Raw genomic sequence first — 17,675 nt, 5'->3', positions numbered from 1 at the left:
ATTGAGATCCTACTATGTGAGATCCAAGTGTGTGTCACGGCTAAGAGGTGGAGTTGATATTTAAGCTACTTCTGTCTAGCTTCAACTTCTGGGGACTGGGACTGTGTTCTGGGCTTCCTCAACCTGTGTGGGTGCTTTGGAGGGCATCTTTATTCTTTCGGGGGCTAGGTGAGAGGGGGAATAAGTGGTCATAATTTTAACAAACTTGTTAATACTGCTTCTGAAATACAGAAGTCCTCTATAATGTCCCTTTCTCAAGAGGTATTCTTTATTAAGTACTTTACTCTATTTTAAATTGTAATTTTGTAGATGTTTGGTGAACTGCTATTATGTGGTACACCCTAGGATTAGAGTTTTGGGGAGCATTTCAAACCCGATTTAATAACAAACAGCATTGTAGCTAATATTGGGATTTTCAAAAGACTTGTTAATTTAAACTCTACCACTAAACAAGATTATAAGGTAAATCCTTACCTTATTTTAGAGGGAGAATATTATTTCCAGTTTCCTAGGAAACATTCATTTAATTATAAACAGTATGCTAATTATAATTACAAATTATTTTATGTATTAAAACAGTTTGAACTTTGATTTCCATTATGCTATATATTCTCTCAAACCTAGTAAAATATTTGTATAAGCATTCTATGATTCAGAGAGATTTTCTAGGCCAAATAAGTGTGGCTTGTTGCTATCTATTATAAAATATCCCAAATACATTAAAAAGCATGAAATATAACATACTATCCATGTAACTAATGTCCTATTCAAAACGTAAAATGCTACCAACATAATCAAAGTGCATGTGATCTCTCTCTAATTGTATAATCTCTCCTTTGCCTCAGGGATAGCAACAAATTATCTGCTTTTAAACATGATAAAAGCTGTGTTTTTGAACCTTGTGTAAATGGTAGTATACTCTGATTCTTTGACTAGTATTTTTTCATTCACCATATTTTTAAGATCACCTATGTTGCTGTATATAGTCCTAGTCCATTCATTTTTACTGCTTTTACTATCCATAATTCACTTATGTGTTCTCCTCTTGGTGGACATTTGTTTCCAGTTTTTGCAATTAACAAATAATGTTACTATGAATATCTTTTACAGTTCTCCTGGTGCATGTAGGTGAGAGATTCTGTGGGGTAACTACCTATGAATGAAATTGCAAGACCAAAAAGGTATGTATATCTTCAGCTTTACTAAGTATTGCTTCCTAAAGTTGTACCCATTTGGATGCCCTTCACTACTTAAATTCTTATTGTTCTGTACCCTGGCCAAAACTAGGTATTGTCAGACACTTGTCAGTTTGATGAGTGACATATCTCATTGTTATTTTGAATTCCTCTGATTACTAGTAAGATTGGACATCTTATGTTTATTAGTATTATAGGTATTTTTTTCTTAGCACTTGTATATTATGGCTGAAAATTGTATGTAAAGTTGAAAGTGACATGAAGCAGTTACTACTAGATAGAAATATACTATAATTATAACCTTAAAGCACTGGCAACTTCGCAGGGTTTTTTTTTTGTTTGTTTTTTTTGTTTGTTTTTTGTGTTTTTTTTTTGGAGGAAATAATTCAGGGTGATTTTCTGGCAATATATTAGAGAGAACAGGGACTTCAGAACTGAACTGATAGGAATCAAGATGGCGGAGGAGTGAGTAGAAGTCACACTGACCTCCTCCCAGGACCAACCTGGAATTACAACTAAATTGTGGAGAAATCACCTGGAACAAACAACTGAACAATAGTGAGAGAGGAGCCTAGTAACTTCGGAGACAGAAGAATTGGCTTTAGTGCAATCTACCCAGGAAGGAGTGCGGTAGAGACTCGAGAAGGCAGGTGGGGTGCTCACGGGCAGCAGCACCAGAAGGACACTGAAACGGCCAGTTGGATCCCCCTGAGAAGAGCGAGGTCTAAACCAAAAGCCGGGATCTCTAGCCCACAGCACCACAGCCCAAAAAGTACACAGAAAACAGCCAGCTGCGAAAAGCGGCAGGGCTGCTCTCTGCCAGAGACAGGTGACTGGAGACACAAAGAACTGTTTAAAGGACCAACGCATAAATTGTTATCTGCAGCCATTTACCCTGGTCTCCAACAAATGCGGGGACAGTGTGGGCTTGAGATGCCTGAGGAGAGACTGGGGAAAGAGACTTTGAGGAGAGAATGGAGAGAGTAGCTGGTGGGATCTCAGCTGGTGCTGACTCCTCCCCCATATGGCTGCAGCAAGGGAGGACCCAAAAACCCCGCCCCCAGAAGGGACTCTGCCCAGCCCTGAGCTGTTTAAAGCACCCCGCTCAGTGCAGAGTGAATAGATTAACAGCTGAAGGAGAAAGCCACAAACAGTAGATTACTGGAAATCTTGAACAGACTGCCTAAGGTCAGACAGGGAGGACATCTGACATCATCAGAGGCAGATCCAGAAAGTAAAAACAGTGGTCTCCAACCATAGAAGTTCACACCACAAAGTCAGGAAATCAAGACAGATAAACTTAAGAATCAGAAGCAAAAGAGAAGAATCTCACAAATAATGGGAAGACAAAGAAATATGCCCCACTCAAAGGGAAAGGAGGAATCCCCAGAAAGAGAACTAAATGAAATAGGGGCAAGTAAACTATCAGATACTGAGTTCCAAACAACGGCTCTAAGGAAGCTCAATGAGCTCAGTCAGCTCAGAGAGAATTACCAGAAACTACAGGGAAACTACGAGGAACTTACTGCAAACTATATCAGCATGAGAAAGGACATCGAAACTATCAGTAAGAGACAAGAGGAAATGAAGAATACAATTTCAGAATTGAAGAACACAGTAGAAGGAAACAAAGGCAGGCTCGATGAAGCGGAGGACCGAATCAGCAAGCTGGAGGACAAGGTAGGAAAAAAGCTCCCAGAAAGAGTAAGAAAATCAAAAAAGACTCAAAAAGAATGAAGAGGCGTTTAGGGAAACGCAGGACAACCTGAAATGTAATATATCTGTAAGAAGAGGATGAGGAAGGGATAGAGAACCTGTTTTCAAAAGTCATGATGGAAAACTTCCCTAATTGGAGGAGAGAAAAAGTCATACAAGTCCAGGAAGCACAGAGGGTCGCATTCAAGAGGAACCCAATGAGGCCCACTCCAAGACACATCATCATTAAAATGGCAAATAACAAAGACAAACAGAGAATCCTAAAGCAAGCACGGGAGAAAGAGGTAGTAACATATAAGGGAGCCCCGATGTGGCTAGCATCTGACTTCTCAACAGAAACACTGCAAGCCAGAAAGGAATGGCAAGAAATATTCCAAGTCATGAAAAGCAAAGGCCTGCAACTAAGACTGCTCTACCCAGCAAGGCTTTCAATTAAAATGGAAGGTGAAATAAGGAGATCCCCAGACAAAAGAAGGCTAAAAGAATACACCTCCACCAAACCAGCACTGCAAAATATGCTAAAGGGACTGCTTTAAGATGAAGAAAAAGTTTCTATGAATACCCAGTTCCTTCCAGAGTTGCCAGTACTTGATATTACCAATATTTTTAATACTCATTACTCTGATTGTGACAATGATGTTATATTAATTGTTCCTTTACTATTCGTTGAAACTAAACCTGTTTTAGTATATTTCTTGCCTACTTCTATTATTTTTTAAAAAAAAGTTTTAAATGATTTTTTTAAAAAAGAAAAAGTTTAAATTGGTATTCTTTACCAATTTATTGATTAGAGGTTTGTAGAACATTTTTCCCTGCAAGAAACAAAAACAACCTATTAACCATGTGTTAGATGTCTTGCAAATACTTTTCTATTCTGTTCCTTGTCTTTTAACTGTTTTTATATGTATATTACTATATAGTTAAATGTTTAATATAGTCATATTGTCAATATTTACTCTATAGCTTCTGGGTTTGAATATTTTACTTCAGGTCATGAAAAATAATAGTTCTATTTTCGCCTAAAACTTCTTAGATTCTACATATTGATTTTTAACTCACCTGAATATTTCTTGTATAATGTGTGAAATAGGGTTCTATATTTGTTTTATATCAATAGTGGTCCATGCACTTTATTTGTGGAATAAGCCTTATTTTACCCATTAATTTGAAATATCAACTTAATCATATATTATATTGATAGATATATACATTTGTCTCTATAATGTTCATTATATTTCATTGATCTGTTTGATTATTTCTGTGCCGGTGTCATGTTGGTTTAATTGCTGAGACTTTATAATGGTTTTAAGTTTTTAAAAATATTTTATAATTAACTTTGACATTTAAAAAAATAAATAAAATCAAGCTGCATTTAAGAAAGAAAAAAAGAGAGAGAGATGGAACTCCTACCTTTTGCAACAACATGGATGGAAGTGGAGAATATTAAGCTAAGTGAAATAAGCCAGCTGATGAAAGACAAATACCATATGATCTCACCTATAAATGGACTCTATTCAACAAAATAAACTAATGAACAAAATAAACCACAGGCACGGAGACATGGAGCAGACTGAAAGTGACCAGAGGGGATGGGGAAAGAGGACTATGGTGAAAAGAAGGAGAAGGGACTAGACAAAGAATATGTATGAATGACTCATGGACATGGACAACAGAGTGGGAATTCACTGTGAGAGTGGTGGGTGGGGGTGGGATGGGTGGAGGGGGATAAAAGGGTAAAACTGAGACAACTGTAATGGAATAAACATGATTTATAAATTTTAAAAAAATAAAATATAAAAAGAAAAAAAATTCTCGAGTCCTGTTTTTTTTGTTTGTTTGTTTATCAGCTTTATGACTTTGGGAAATTTGTACCTGTCTGAGTCTGTTTCCTCATCCTTAAAATGAGTACAATAATTTATGGTTTGGTGATAGAATCAAATGAGATGAATATTAACACCTGGCACATAGCCCTAGTACATAGTTTTAGGATGAAATAAACATACATTAAACAATTGTATAAAAGATTGTTAACGATATGTCATATAATTAAATCAACCCTGAAATCTGGCAATTTGTGAGATTAAATGTGATCTGTTGATAACTGACTCTGATAGAAACATACTTCATCTCAGGACCAAGTGTGGAGACCACTCACACAGCAAATCCAAAGCAGCTGTGTATATGCCACGTCTCTTTCTTTGGCAACCCCCGCTGGCCCCCATACATGAACTTCTCCCCACACATGTCACTAGTGTTCATCTTCTGTGCCCTATCCGCTTTCTGCCAAACAGAATATCAGTGACTGACAAAACTGTCCACGTCACAGGTAGGAGTAACCTGGGGACTCTTTTGGGTGTCCCAGAATCTGGTTTGGGTTTGAGGACTCTGCCAGACATTATGAGAAAGATGGGCTTGGTGTCAGAAAGCTGAAATGCAGCCCCAAACTGTGAGTTGGTGTTATTTAGACTATTCTCATGTTCCTTGGCACAGGAATTTCTTCACATGGCTTCCAGAGAAGTGACCATCACAGTTCGCCTCATTCGTTCATTTGAGCATCGAAATTTCAAACCTGTGGTATATCATGGAGTTAATTTGGATCAAACTGTAAAGGAATTTATAGTATTTCTAAAGCAAGGTATGAAACATCTTGGTCATTTTGTTTTGTTAGTGTTTTGTTAGTATTACACTGATAGTAGCCTTTTAAAAAATACTTTAAAGGGCATTAGTTTAGGTTGTAGGCCAGGTGCTGCCTCAGCTGGCTCCTGTTCTGGCCTTTGAACAGGAGCAGAGGCGTCACCTCAGGGCTCCTTCAGCCATGTGCGCCCTCATCAGGGCTTATTACCGCCAGAGTTGGCTTTTTTCCTTCTCTTGTTTTAAATTTAAAAAACAAACAAACATTAAGGTCTAGGTTTGCTTGTAACAGGCTTGTACACTTGGAGGTTGATTAATAAGGGGGAGTAGCAGAGCTAATCGGGTTACCTGGCTGAGCACACAGAATGTGTCCTGGGGAGCGTGGCAGGAAGGTGCCAGTCCTGTTTCCACCGCCAGGAAATTGTGAGAGCTGTTGGTCACTGTGGCCACAGAAATGATGGCTGGGCTGATTGGTGCCAGTTTACTGTTGCAAGCTCCAAAACAGTAAACACGAAGTTAGTCTTCATTTGGATCAGTTCTTGATGGGTTTCTAACTAATGTTTTTAATTGTTGAAGTGTTCCAATCATCAACATTTGATAAAACATCTAGAATAAGCTTTCATTATTTTAATTCAAGTGTTATACATGTACAGATCTTAGTGTATTGTTTCATGAGTTTTGACAAATGTATCACTTTATGCCCAACGTAGCTTTTTTTTCTTTTTCTACTTTGGCATAGTTTCAGACACAGAAATGTTGTAAAAAGAGGACAGAGAATTCCTAGATGCCCATCACACAGATTTCCAAATGTCAACACTTGGTTACATTTGTTTTCTTCCCCCTTTTCATCTCTTACTCTCTGTAAGGCTGCCCCAACATTTGCTCATTCTGAACCACTTACAAGCATGTTGCTGGCACAGTCTCCTTTACCTCTAAGTATATCAGTGTGTATTTCCTGAAAACAAGGACTTCTCTTGCATAATTACAGTACAGTGATGAAAACCAGGAACGTAACATTGAAAAAATGCTATTATATAATTTACAGATCTTAATGAGAATTTAATTGTCCCAGTAAAGTCTTTCTAAGGTCATGTTGCATTCAATCTCTTTAACCTGAAACTAATTTCTTCAATGTGGAGTCTTATATTGTATTTCATTACATTGGCAGTTTTGAATAGTACAAGGCAATTATTCTATAGATTTAGATTGTGCCTTTTTGCAGAAACATCATGGGAGTGATGCTGACTTCACCAGGAGGCCCTGCTGTCCACTAGCCTCGTTAGTGGCTAGTGGAGTGTCTGCCAGGTTTCCCCTCTGTAAATTTTAATTATAATTGAAAAGTAAGTTGTAGGGATGTCTTCTGAGATTATATATGTGAATATCCTGATATTTTTCAAAATTGCATACTCTAGTTTAGGATTCTTTGATGATTCTTGCCTGAATCAATTATTATTATGATACGTAGTAAATAGTGATTTTCCTTAAACCATCATTCCTCTTTTGCGTTGCGACCTTTTAAGGGCTGACAGGTTCATGAGATTCGTGTGTATGGAAGGATATTCACGGAGCCTTTAGGATGCTTGACGTGCCTTTATTCAGGGGTGGGCAAGCCACATACTTTGCAAGCTGTGTGTCCCCCTGCATGTCTCTGCATGTGACTTGTCCTCCAATGTGGCCCCCAGCATGGCCCTTACATTCCCCCAGCAGGAAGCCCCTACCCCTTAATATACTGGAAACAGACGAAGCCGGCAAGGAGCCAAGATTATTGTATAATACAGTGAGATTCTGCACATGCGAGCCCACTCGAGGCTATGAGAACAGTTTATTGGACCGGTCTCAAGGCTATGAGAACACTACTTTACCAGGCCCATTCTCAAGGTTATGGGAAACTGCTTCCCTTAGTTAACCAGACACCTGAGTGAGGAAGCCAGACTGCCTCCATTTACCCTACAATCCACCCCTTATGGGTTCCTCACTGTACAATCTGTGTGAGGATATCTTCTGCAAAGGTCCCTTGGTGAGGAAGGCAGAGCCCTGCACCAATAAACCACAACAGCAGTACAGACTATAGCAGCACACAGCCAAAACACAGGCAATAAGGCCACCCTTAGGTCCATGGGCTGGTCCAGTTTCCAGGCAGATAAGGCCACCCATGGGAACCACATGCCTAGAGGGCTCTAGTGGGGACAGTAGCCCATGCACCATTCTGTGCCTCCCAGCAATGTCCAAGAATGTGTGTCTGACACAGGAGTTCAGTCCACTTGGGCTTGTCCTTGAGGCTTTTAATGCAGAGTGGGGGCTGGCCCAGCCAACCCCACAGTCCCAGCTCTGAGCCAAACCTGAGCCACCCAACACGGAGCAGCCAACAAACAGCCGGGGCCGGTCACACTGCTGCTTCATCCCAGTACAGATGCCAGTTCAGGTTGTATCCCACAAGGAATGTGCGTTTTTCTATCTATAGACAGAAGCTGGAGAGATGCACCATGGGAAGCCAGAAGCCATGCTTAGGGTGATTTCAGTGCAGACCCAGCATGCTGACTGGTTAGCCTCTGGGGCACAGGCACGTACCCAGTCCACTACACCCTAGGGGCTGGAAAGACAGAACGGTTATAGGCACCAGTAAGGGCAAGTCACTTCCCTCAGGCAATATACAGTCACATTTCTGGTCCATTGACAAAATGGTGGCTGGCGGAGAAGGTCTTCCTGGGTATGTATACCACACCTTTTGTGCCTTAGCTGGAGATTCAGCATATATGTGCAACAACAGTGGAGAACTCATAGTGGGTCATAGGGAAATCACAAAGGTGCCATGAAGAAGCATTTCGCGGTCTGCTTGCCCTGGATATGACACCTTAAGATTGGGGGCCATGTCCCCATCACCCAGGGCACTATTTGCAAGTTTCTCTCTGCCCCTTGTTCCCAAGGGGCAACAAGAGACACCCAACACATTGAGGGCCTTTTGCTTTCCGAGGCCAGGTCCAAATGGCTGTTTGCCCTCGCTCCAGGCCCTCCAGAGTAGGCAAGAGAATTTTTCTCTGTTTTCCCATGCAGAGCTTCCTTAGTCTTGTACCTGCAGCTGAATAGGGCTGCCTCCCCAGCTACTCTCATTTAGAGTCCGGAGGACAGTCCTTAAGCATTTCATCCAGCCTCTCAGCATGGGGATGGCAGCCGTGCTGTGCAGGGTCAGTCTGACCCAGGAAGGGGCCTGATTATATCCACCTTCCACCAGGTCAGCAGCACCCATCCCTGCACCACCTTCCCAGTAGTTCCCACAGGCTTCCGGGGCTGCTCTGGCGAGCAGACAACACAGGTCTCGCAAGCTTCTTGTACCTTTGCTAAGGTGACAGGCAACCCCCAAGTCTTGATAGTGGACCACATAGTATTTTGTCCAGCATGTAAGAGGCGATGGTCTAGCCATTGAGCTACTTCCCTTCCTGAAGGACTGGCAGTTACCGTTTCTGGCCACCATATCTTGGCTAGAGTGTCAGCCTCATCATTCCCAGGGGCATGCAAGGGCCATGCTGAGGGCCACGCATGGGGACAGGTGACATGCAGTGTGACACGCAGCTTGCAACATTCATGGATCACCCACCATTGAATAAAGGCATGTCAGACATCCCAATGGCTCCATAAATATTCTTCCATCTGCCTAAATCTCATGAACCTGTCAGGCTTTGAAAGGTTGCAACTCACCTATATTAGTTGTTCTTGTACAGTAAGGAAGAGCTTTCTACACCACCCCACTTCATTTACCTAATCAATTATTTATATCCCTGTGGACTCGTGGATTCTTAATTTTATTAAAAGGATTATAATTCATTATTATTTATTTATTTTGATGCTCTAATTATTCCCATTTTGATGTGTTGTAGTCCCTTAAATCTGGCTCTATGTCCTTTTAACATGACCCCATCATTCTTTGAGCACTTCCTTACTTTGCAGTACAATAAGACATTCCAGACTTGCCCTGTTCTTTCTGTGCCCCACACCTGGTACTGGCCATGTCTCTGAGGGACTCTGATCCCATTATTAGAGAATGGTATTGGGAAACTAAGATTTTGACTTATATATGTGCAATGTAAGTGTATGTAACATAGCTAACTTTTTAAAATGTTATGAATTCTTCATGTTTTACTTCTAAACTGACTTTGTAAATTTTCTAAAGTCTTCTCCCTCAATTTTTTTTCCTGTCTAATTTTGGGTAGTTTTCCTGATCAGTATTACCTAGTAAGGAGTAGGTGAGTTCCATAGACTTGGTGGTGAGTATAAAAGACTTCATAAGAACATACTTATTCCTTAGAGTAACTCTAGGCTTATTAGAGTGTATTTTTTACTGCTGTGTTCCTAATTGTTAGAGGAAGATTGAGACTTGGTACTAAGATATTGCCAACTACAGAGTGTCCGCTTTTGAAAGGGTATCACCAAAAGCATGTTCAGGTTTTGAAATAAATAAAATTCTTACACTTTTTTATTTTAAAATCTATGATGTCCTTGGTACAGGGAAAAATAGGTTCCTGTTGAGCTCCTCAAGCATTAAATGTAATCTTCAAGCTGTTACAGTGGCAGGGGAAGATGTGTTCTTCCCAGGGTTACTGTGTTCTTTTCTTCCCAGGTATGGTAGAAGGCCTACCCATTAGAGCAATGATACAGATCACAGCTAGAGGCTCAGCTCTGCCTACTCACATCTTTCACCTGTGTAATAATTTAACCACTATTTGTTTTGACTGGACATGTGAGAAACCTGTTTCACTAACAAAATACAGTGAATTTTGGGGTACAGATGTTTTTGAATTGTGGAATCTGTGCTCAAGCCTATCCATCTGATTGTGGTACTGTGGAGCTCTGAAAAGTTGGTGGACCATATATTTATCTTTTTTTAATCGTCACCCAGAGATACATTTATTGATGTTAGAAAGAGAAGAAAGAAGAGAGAGAGAGAGAGAAAGAGAAACATCTATGTGAGAGAAACATCAATCTGTTGCCTCCCACACGTGCCCTAACCGGGGATCAAACCCACAACTGTTTTTGGTGTATGGGATGATGCTCCAATCAACTGAACCACCCGACCAGGGCCATATATTTAGGGTCTGGCACAAATTACGCTCCTTTTTTTTATTACAAAATCTTTTATTACAAAATCATAAACATGTAATTCTGTAACATTCAATGTGACTCTATGTCACATTCAAGCACACCGTATGAAATTTTAAGTGAAATGTTCAAATTAAAAGTAAATTATTACACCCATATTACTACCCAACCAACCACACTCAAGCAGATTTTACTTCTGCTGGACCCTGTATATCTTTTATGAATTGTACATACATAAAAGATATATATACAAAAAAAGATGTAATACAAAGACCAAGTAATTTTGTACTGAGGAAATTTTGAAGAAAAATAATTGTGACATTACTATGTATCAGGCACTGTGCTAAGGACTTTAACTAGATTATCTAATTTGTACCTCATAGCATCCCTCTAAATTAGGAACTGTTTTGCCCATATGACTAATCAAAGGCAAAGCTGCATGTAGTTCAACCCAGGCAGTTTAACTACCCATGTGCTCGCGGACACTATACTCTTTAATCTTCTCTACTGCCTCACTTGCTTAAGTACAATCCTTGAAATAAATGGGTTCACTCAGTGTCAAAAGCATCTTTGATACAGTTCATCTTGCTCTAGTATTTTGAACACTGAAAGCTAGAAGGATGGTTTGACGTTGTGGCATAGTGAATTTTTCCCACAGACATAAATCCTTCTTGTCTTTCTGTTGTCTTATAGTCACTTTTTGCTGTTTGTAGCTTAACCTTGTTACTTGTCATAATTGTATTTTTCCCTCAGGAAACTTTGGTTAAAGTTGATTCATTCTCCATTGAGAATTACTGTACCACAACTATGTTTAATGTGCCATTAAAATATAGGGAATGGATGTTAATTAGATATTCTGATCACAGAGGTAACAGATATTACCTCGTTACAGTAATTTTCTAGATTCAGAATAGTCTACAAACTAATTATGTAGATAATATAAAACATTTCAATTCTTTGATTTGGAAACATTTTAATATTTTGTCATACTTCAGGTCTTGCTTCTGAATGTTAAATCATTTCACCTATAAAAAAGAAACAAGCTGTGAAGATTTTTTCCAACTTTCCAATTCATAACTCCTTCTCCACTTCCTTTATGCCTCTCTTTTTTAGAAATGAATGGGTTAATTTTGCAATAGCAAATTCATAGCATATTATCAATTTATCACAGAGGGACTATTCCTTCTAACAGTGTGGAAGTGATGCTCTTGTTTGTACTACACACTGTACTGTAGATTTTTTAGTTTAAATACTTTACAGATTTAAAAACAAAATAATACTCTGGTTTCGGTTGTTGTGACTTATGTAATGAAAGTATAGCAACAAAAAGAATGTACTACCTTAATAATAGTTAGTGGTTAATTCTAGGAAGGGAAGAGTAATGGGATTAGGGAACCATAGAAGGTTTCAACTGTATTCATACCATATTTAACAAAAAAAGTAAAGGATCTGAGGCAGTTATGACAGTGTTAATATTTGTTAAATTTGGTTGATGGGTTAAATGAACTTTTGTTCTATCCTTCATACTTGTTATTTTAAAAGATTTTATTGATTTTTTTTAGAGGGGAAGGAAGGGAAAAATAGAGGAATAGAAACATCGATCTGTTGCCTCTTGCATGCCCCTAACCTGAGACCTGGCCCACAACCCAGGCATGTACCGTGACCAGAAAATGAACCAGCAACCTTTTGGTTTATGGAAGGATGCCCAACCCACTGAGCCACACTGGTCAGGGCTATTCTTCATATATTTTAATGTTTATGTTATTTCATAATTAAAGTAAAAAGCATCATCATATGCTTAAGCTTAGAATCTTACCATAATATCTGATAGAACCCCTTATTAGGTTAGTATTTTGCCGCACTATTCTGATTAATGTTAGGTCTTTGTTATTCTTGCCCATACAGATTAGCTATTGGATTAGCAAATTTTTTTCTATTAGGTGTTCATGCTTTCCATGTAGATCCACCATCAAATAATAAGTTACAAATTGTACCATTTCCTTTATTTCCCTTGCCCTCAGAGACATGTCAGCAAAAAATATTGCTTTGAGAGATGTCTGAAATTTTATTGGCTATGTTTTCTTCTAGAATTTTTATGGTTTCACAACTTATATTTAAGTCTTTTATCCATTTTGAGTTTATTCTTGTGTATGGTGTAAATTGGTGGTCTAGTTTTATTTTTTTGCATGTACTTGTCCAATTTTCCCAGCACCAGTTACTGAAAAGGTTGTGTTTACTCCATTGTACTTGCTTCTTTTGTCAAATATTGATTGACCGCGTAGGTGTGGGTTGATTTCTGGGCTCTCTGTTCTGTTCCATTGCTCCATAGCCTGTTCTTACGCCAGCCTCAGGCTGTGTTGATTACAATGGCTTTGCAGTATCGTTTGATAGCAGTTATTGTGAAACCTCCAATTTTGTTTTTCATTCTGAAGATTGCTTAGGCTATTTGGGGGTCATTTTTGGTTCCATATAAATTTTTGAAATATTTGTTTTAAATCTTTGAAATATGCCTGTGGCATTTTAATAGGAATTGTGTTGAATCTATAGATTGGTTTGGATAGTATAGACATTTTTTAAATTGTTATTCAAGTACAGTTGTCTCCATTTCGCCCCTACCATTCTTCTCCATCCTGCCCAACCCCATCTCCTACCCTCAATCTTTCCCCACTTTGGCTTTGCCCAAGGGTCCTTTATACATGTTCCTTGATGACCCTTCCTCTTCTTTCCCCCATTATCCCTCTCCCTTCTCCCCTCTGGTTGCTGTCAGTTTGTTCTTTATTTCCATGTCTCTGGTTCTATTTGGCTCACTTGTTTATTTGTTGATTAGGTTCCACTTAATAGGTGAGATCATATGGTATTTGTCTTTCACTGCCTGGCTAATTTCACTTAATATAATGCTCTTGAGTTCCATCCATGCTGTGATGAAGGGTAGGAGGTCCTTCTTTCTTCTGGTGTGTAGTATGCCATTGTGTAAATGTACCATAGTTTTTTGTTCCATTCATTTACTGACGGACACTTAGGTTGCTTCTAGCACTTGGATGTTGTAAATTGTGCTGCTATGAACATTGGGGTGCTTTTCAATTGGTGTTTCAAGATTCTTACGGTACAATTCGAGCAGTGGAATCGCTGGGACAAAAGGTTAAATTTTTATGGGTAAAAAAGGTTCCAATTTAGCATTTTGAGGAAATTCAAACTGTTTTCCACAGTGGCTGCATTCCCACCAACAGAGTGCTAGGGTTCCCTTTTCTCCACAACCTCACCAGCACTTGTTGTTTGTTGATTTGTTTATGATGGCCATTCTGACTGCTGTGAAGTGGAATCTCATTGTGGTTTTAATTTGCATTTCTCTGATGGCTAGTGATGCTGAGCATCCTTTCATATGTCTCTGTGCCCTGTGTATGTCCTCCTTGGAGAAGTGTCTGTTCAGGTCCATTACCCATTTCTTTTTTTAAGATTTTTAAAAAATTATTTATTTATTTTTATTATATTTTAATTATTTTTTAATTTATAAATCATGTTAATTCTATTACAGTTGTCTCAGTTTTTACCCTTGCCCCCCTCTACCCATCCCACCCCCATCCCCCGCTCCCACAGTCAATTCCCACTCTGTTGTCCATGTCCTTGGGTCATTCATACATGTTCTTTGTCTAGTCCCTTTCCCTTCTTTCCACCATAGTCCTCTTTCCTCCTCCCCTCTGGTCACTTTCAGTCTGCTCCATGTTTCCGCGCCTGTAGTTTATTTTGTTCATTAGTTTATTTTGTTGAATGGAGTCCATTTATAGGTGAGATCATATGGTAATTGTCTTTCATCAACTGGCTTATTTCACTTAGCTTAATATTCTCCACTTCCATCCATGTTGTCACAAAAGGTAGGAGTTCCATCTCTCTTTCTTTCTTTCTTTCTTTTTTTTTTTTCTTTCTTTCTTTCTTTCTTTCTTTCTTTCTTTCTTTCTTTCTTAAATGCAGATTGATTTTATTTTTTTTTAAATGTCAAAGTTAATTATAAAATATTAAAAATATTTAAAACCATTATAAAATCTCAGCAATTAAACCAACATGACGTCTGCACAGAAATAATCAAGCAGATCAAGGAAATATAATGAACATTCTAGAGACAAACATATATATCTGATTAATATATGTATGATTAAGTTGATATTTCAAATCAATAGGTAAAATAAGGCTTATTCCACAAATAAGGTGCATGGACCACTATTACTTGAAATAAAACAAATATAGAACCCTATTTCACACATTATACAAGAAATATTCAGGTGAGTTAAAAATCAATATGTAGAATCTAAGGAGTTTTAGGCAAAAATAGAACTAATATTTTTCATGACCTGAAGTAAAATACTGAACCCCAGAAACTATAGAGTAAATATTGACAATATGACTATATTAAACATTTAACTATATAGTAATATACATATAAAAAAGTTAAAGGACAAGGAATAGAATAGAAAAGTATTGCAACACATCTAACACATGGTTAATAGGTTTTTTGTTTCTTGTTTGTTTTTGCAGGGAAAAAAGTTCTACAAACCTTTAATCAATAAATGGGTAAAGAATACCAAAAAGTCATTTAAAGCTTTTTTTTTTTTTTAAAAAAGTAGAAATAAGCAAGAAATATACTAAAACAGGTTTAGTTTCAACGAATAGTAAAGGAACAATTAATATAACATCATTGTCACAATCAGAGTAATGAGTATTAAAAATATTGGTAATATCAAGTACTGGCAACTCTGGAAGGAACTGGGTATTCATAGAAACTTTTTCTTCATCTTAAAGCAGTCCCTTTAGCATATTTTGCAGTGCTGGTTTGGTGGAGGTGTATTCTTTTAGCCTTCTTTTGTCTGGGGATCTCCTTATTTCACCTTCCATTTTAATTGAAAGCCTTGCTGGGTAGAGCAGTCTTAGTTGCAGGCCTTTGCTTTTCATGACTTGGAATATTTCTTGCCATTCCTTTCTGGCTTGCAGTGTTTCTGTTGAGAAGTCAGATGCTAGCCACATCGGGGCTCCCTTATATGTTACTACCTCTTTCTCCCGTGCTTGCTTTAGGATTCTCTGTTTGTCTTTGTTATTTGCCATTTTAATGATGATGTGTCTTGGAGTGGGCCTCATTGGGTTCCTCTTGAATGCGACCCTCTGTGCTTCCTGGACTTGTATGACTTTTTCTCTCCTCCAATTAGGGAAGTTTTCCATCATGACTTTTGAAAACAGGTTCTCTATCCCTTCCTCATCCTCTTCTTACAGATATATTACATTTCAGGTTGTCCTGCGTTTCCCTAAACGCCTCTTCATTCTTTTTGAGTCTTTTTTGATTTTCTTACTCTTTCTGGGAGCTTTTTTCCTACCTTGTCCTCCAGCTTGCTGATTCGGTCCTCCGCTTCATCGAGCCTGCCTTTGTTTCCTTCTACTGTGTTCTTCAATTCTGAAATTGTATTCTTCATTTCCTCTTGTCTCTTACTGATAGTTTCGATGTCCTTTCTCATGCTGATATAGTTTGCAGTAAGTTCCTCGTAGTTTCCCTGTAGTTTCTGGTAATTCTCTCTGAGCTGACTGAGCTCATTGAGCTTCCTTAGAGCCGTTGTTTGGAACTCAGTATCTGATAGTTTACTTGCCCCTATTTCATTTAGTTCTCTTTCTGGGGATTCCTCCTTTCCCTTTGAGTGGGGCATATTTCTTTGTCTTCCCATTATTTGTGAGATTCTTCTCTTTTGCTTCTGATTCTTAAGTTTATCTGTCTTGATTTCCTGACTTTGTGGTGTGAACTTCTATGGTTGGAGACCACTGTTTTTACTTTCTGGATCTGCCTCTGATGATGTCAGATGTCCTCCCTGTCTGACCTTAGGCAGTCTGTTCAAGATTTCCAGTAATCTACTGTTTGTGGCTTTCTCCTTCAGCTGTTAATCTATTCACTCTGCACTGAGCGGGGTGCTTTAAACAGCTCAGGGCTGGGCAGAGTCCCTTCTGGGGGCGGGGTTTTTGGGTCCTCTCTTGCTGCAGCCATATGGGGGAGGAGTCAGCACTGAGATCCCACCAGCTACTCTCTCCATTCTCCACAAAAAGGAAAGAAAACTACAGGCCAGTGTTGTATCGCTGAAAATAGATGCTAAAATCCTCAACAGAATATTGGCAAACTGTATCTAGCAATACATTAAAAAGATCATACACCATGATCATGTGGGATTCAACCCACAGATGCAAGGATGATTCAATATTTGCAAATCAATAAACATAATACATCACATAAACAAAAGGAAATACAAAAATCACATGATCATATCAGTAGATGTAGAAAAAGCATTTGATGAGGTACGGCATCCATTTATGATAAAAACACTCAGCAAAGTGGGAGTAGAAGGAGCATACCTCAACATAATAAAGGCCATGTGTGAAAAACCTACAGCCAACATACTCAAAGGGCAAAAACTAAAAGCTTTCCCAGTAAGCTCAGGAAGAAGACAAGAATGTCTGCTTTCACCACTTGTATTCAACATAGTATTGGAAGTCCTAGCCACAGCAATCTGACAAGGAAAAGAAATAAAAGGCATTCTAATTGAAATGGAGGAAGTAAAACTGTCTGTTTGCAGATGACATGATAGTGTACATAGAAAACCCCACAGACTCCACCAAAAAACTACTTGACCTAATAAGTGAATTTGGCAGAACAGCCAGATACAAAGTAAATATTCAGAAATTGAAGGCATTTTTGTACATTATCAATGAAATACCCCAAACAGAAATCACAAAAATAATTCCATTTGGAAAGTACTGAAATTTTAATGTTAATTCTTCCAATCCATGAACATGGAATATGCTTCCATTTATTTGTATCTTCCTCAATTTCTTTCTTCAATTGCCTATAGTTTTCCAAGTATAGGTCTTTTACCTCCTTGGTTAAACTTACTCCTGGGGGTCCTAGATGGTGTGGCTCAGTGGATTGAGCGCTGGTCTGTGAACTGAAAGATCTGTGGTTCGATACCTGGTCAGGGCACATGCCTGTGTTGTGAAATATATTCCTAGGTACCTTATTTG

The 17,675-nt window shown here is 38.6% G+C and overlaps 1 protein-coding gene across 1 annotated transcript in view; it reads left to right on the top strand.

The window, feature by feature from the left end:
- CUNH2orf76 (chromosome unknown C2orf76 homolog) overlaps positions 1-17,675 on the top strand; it is a 96,736-nt gene that overhangs the window by 39,269 nt on the left and 39,792 nt on the right. The window contains exons 3-4 of the mRNA XM_054575004.1: positions 1,111-1,181; positions 5,403-5,547. Coding sequence (XP_054430979.1) covers positions 5,415-5,547 — 133 coding nt within the window. The 5' untranslated portion in view covers positions 1,111-1,181; positions 5,403-5,414. The remainder of the gene's footprint in view (positions 1-1,110; positions 1,182-5,402; positions 5,548-17,675) is intronic.

This window comes from Pteronotus mesoamericanus, unplaced genomic scaffold, assembly GCF_021234165.1.
Source record: "Pteronotus mesoamericanus isolate MK-2021 breed Mesoamerican mustached bat unplaced genomic scaffold, CSHL_Meso_final contig_27, whole genome shotgun sequence".
Classification (NCBI taxonomy): domain Eukaryota; kingdom Metazoa; phylum Chordata; class Mammalia; order Chiroptera; family Mormoopidae; genus Pteronotus; species Pteronotus mesoamericanus.
Note: the sequence above shows the minus strand (reverse complement) of the source record. Positions and strands in the feature narration are given on the sequence as shown.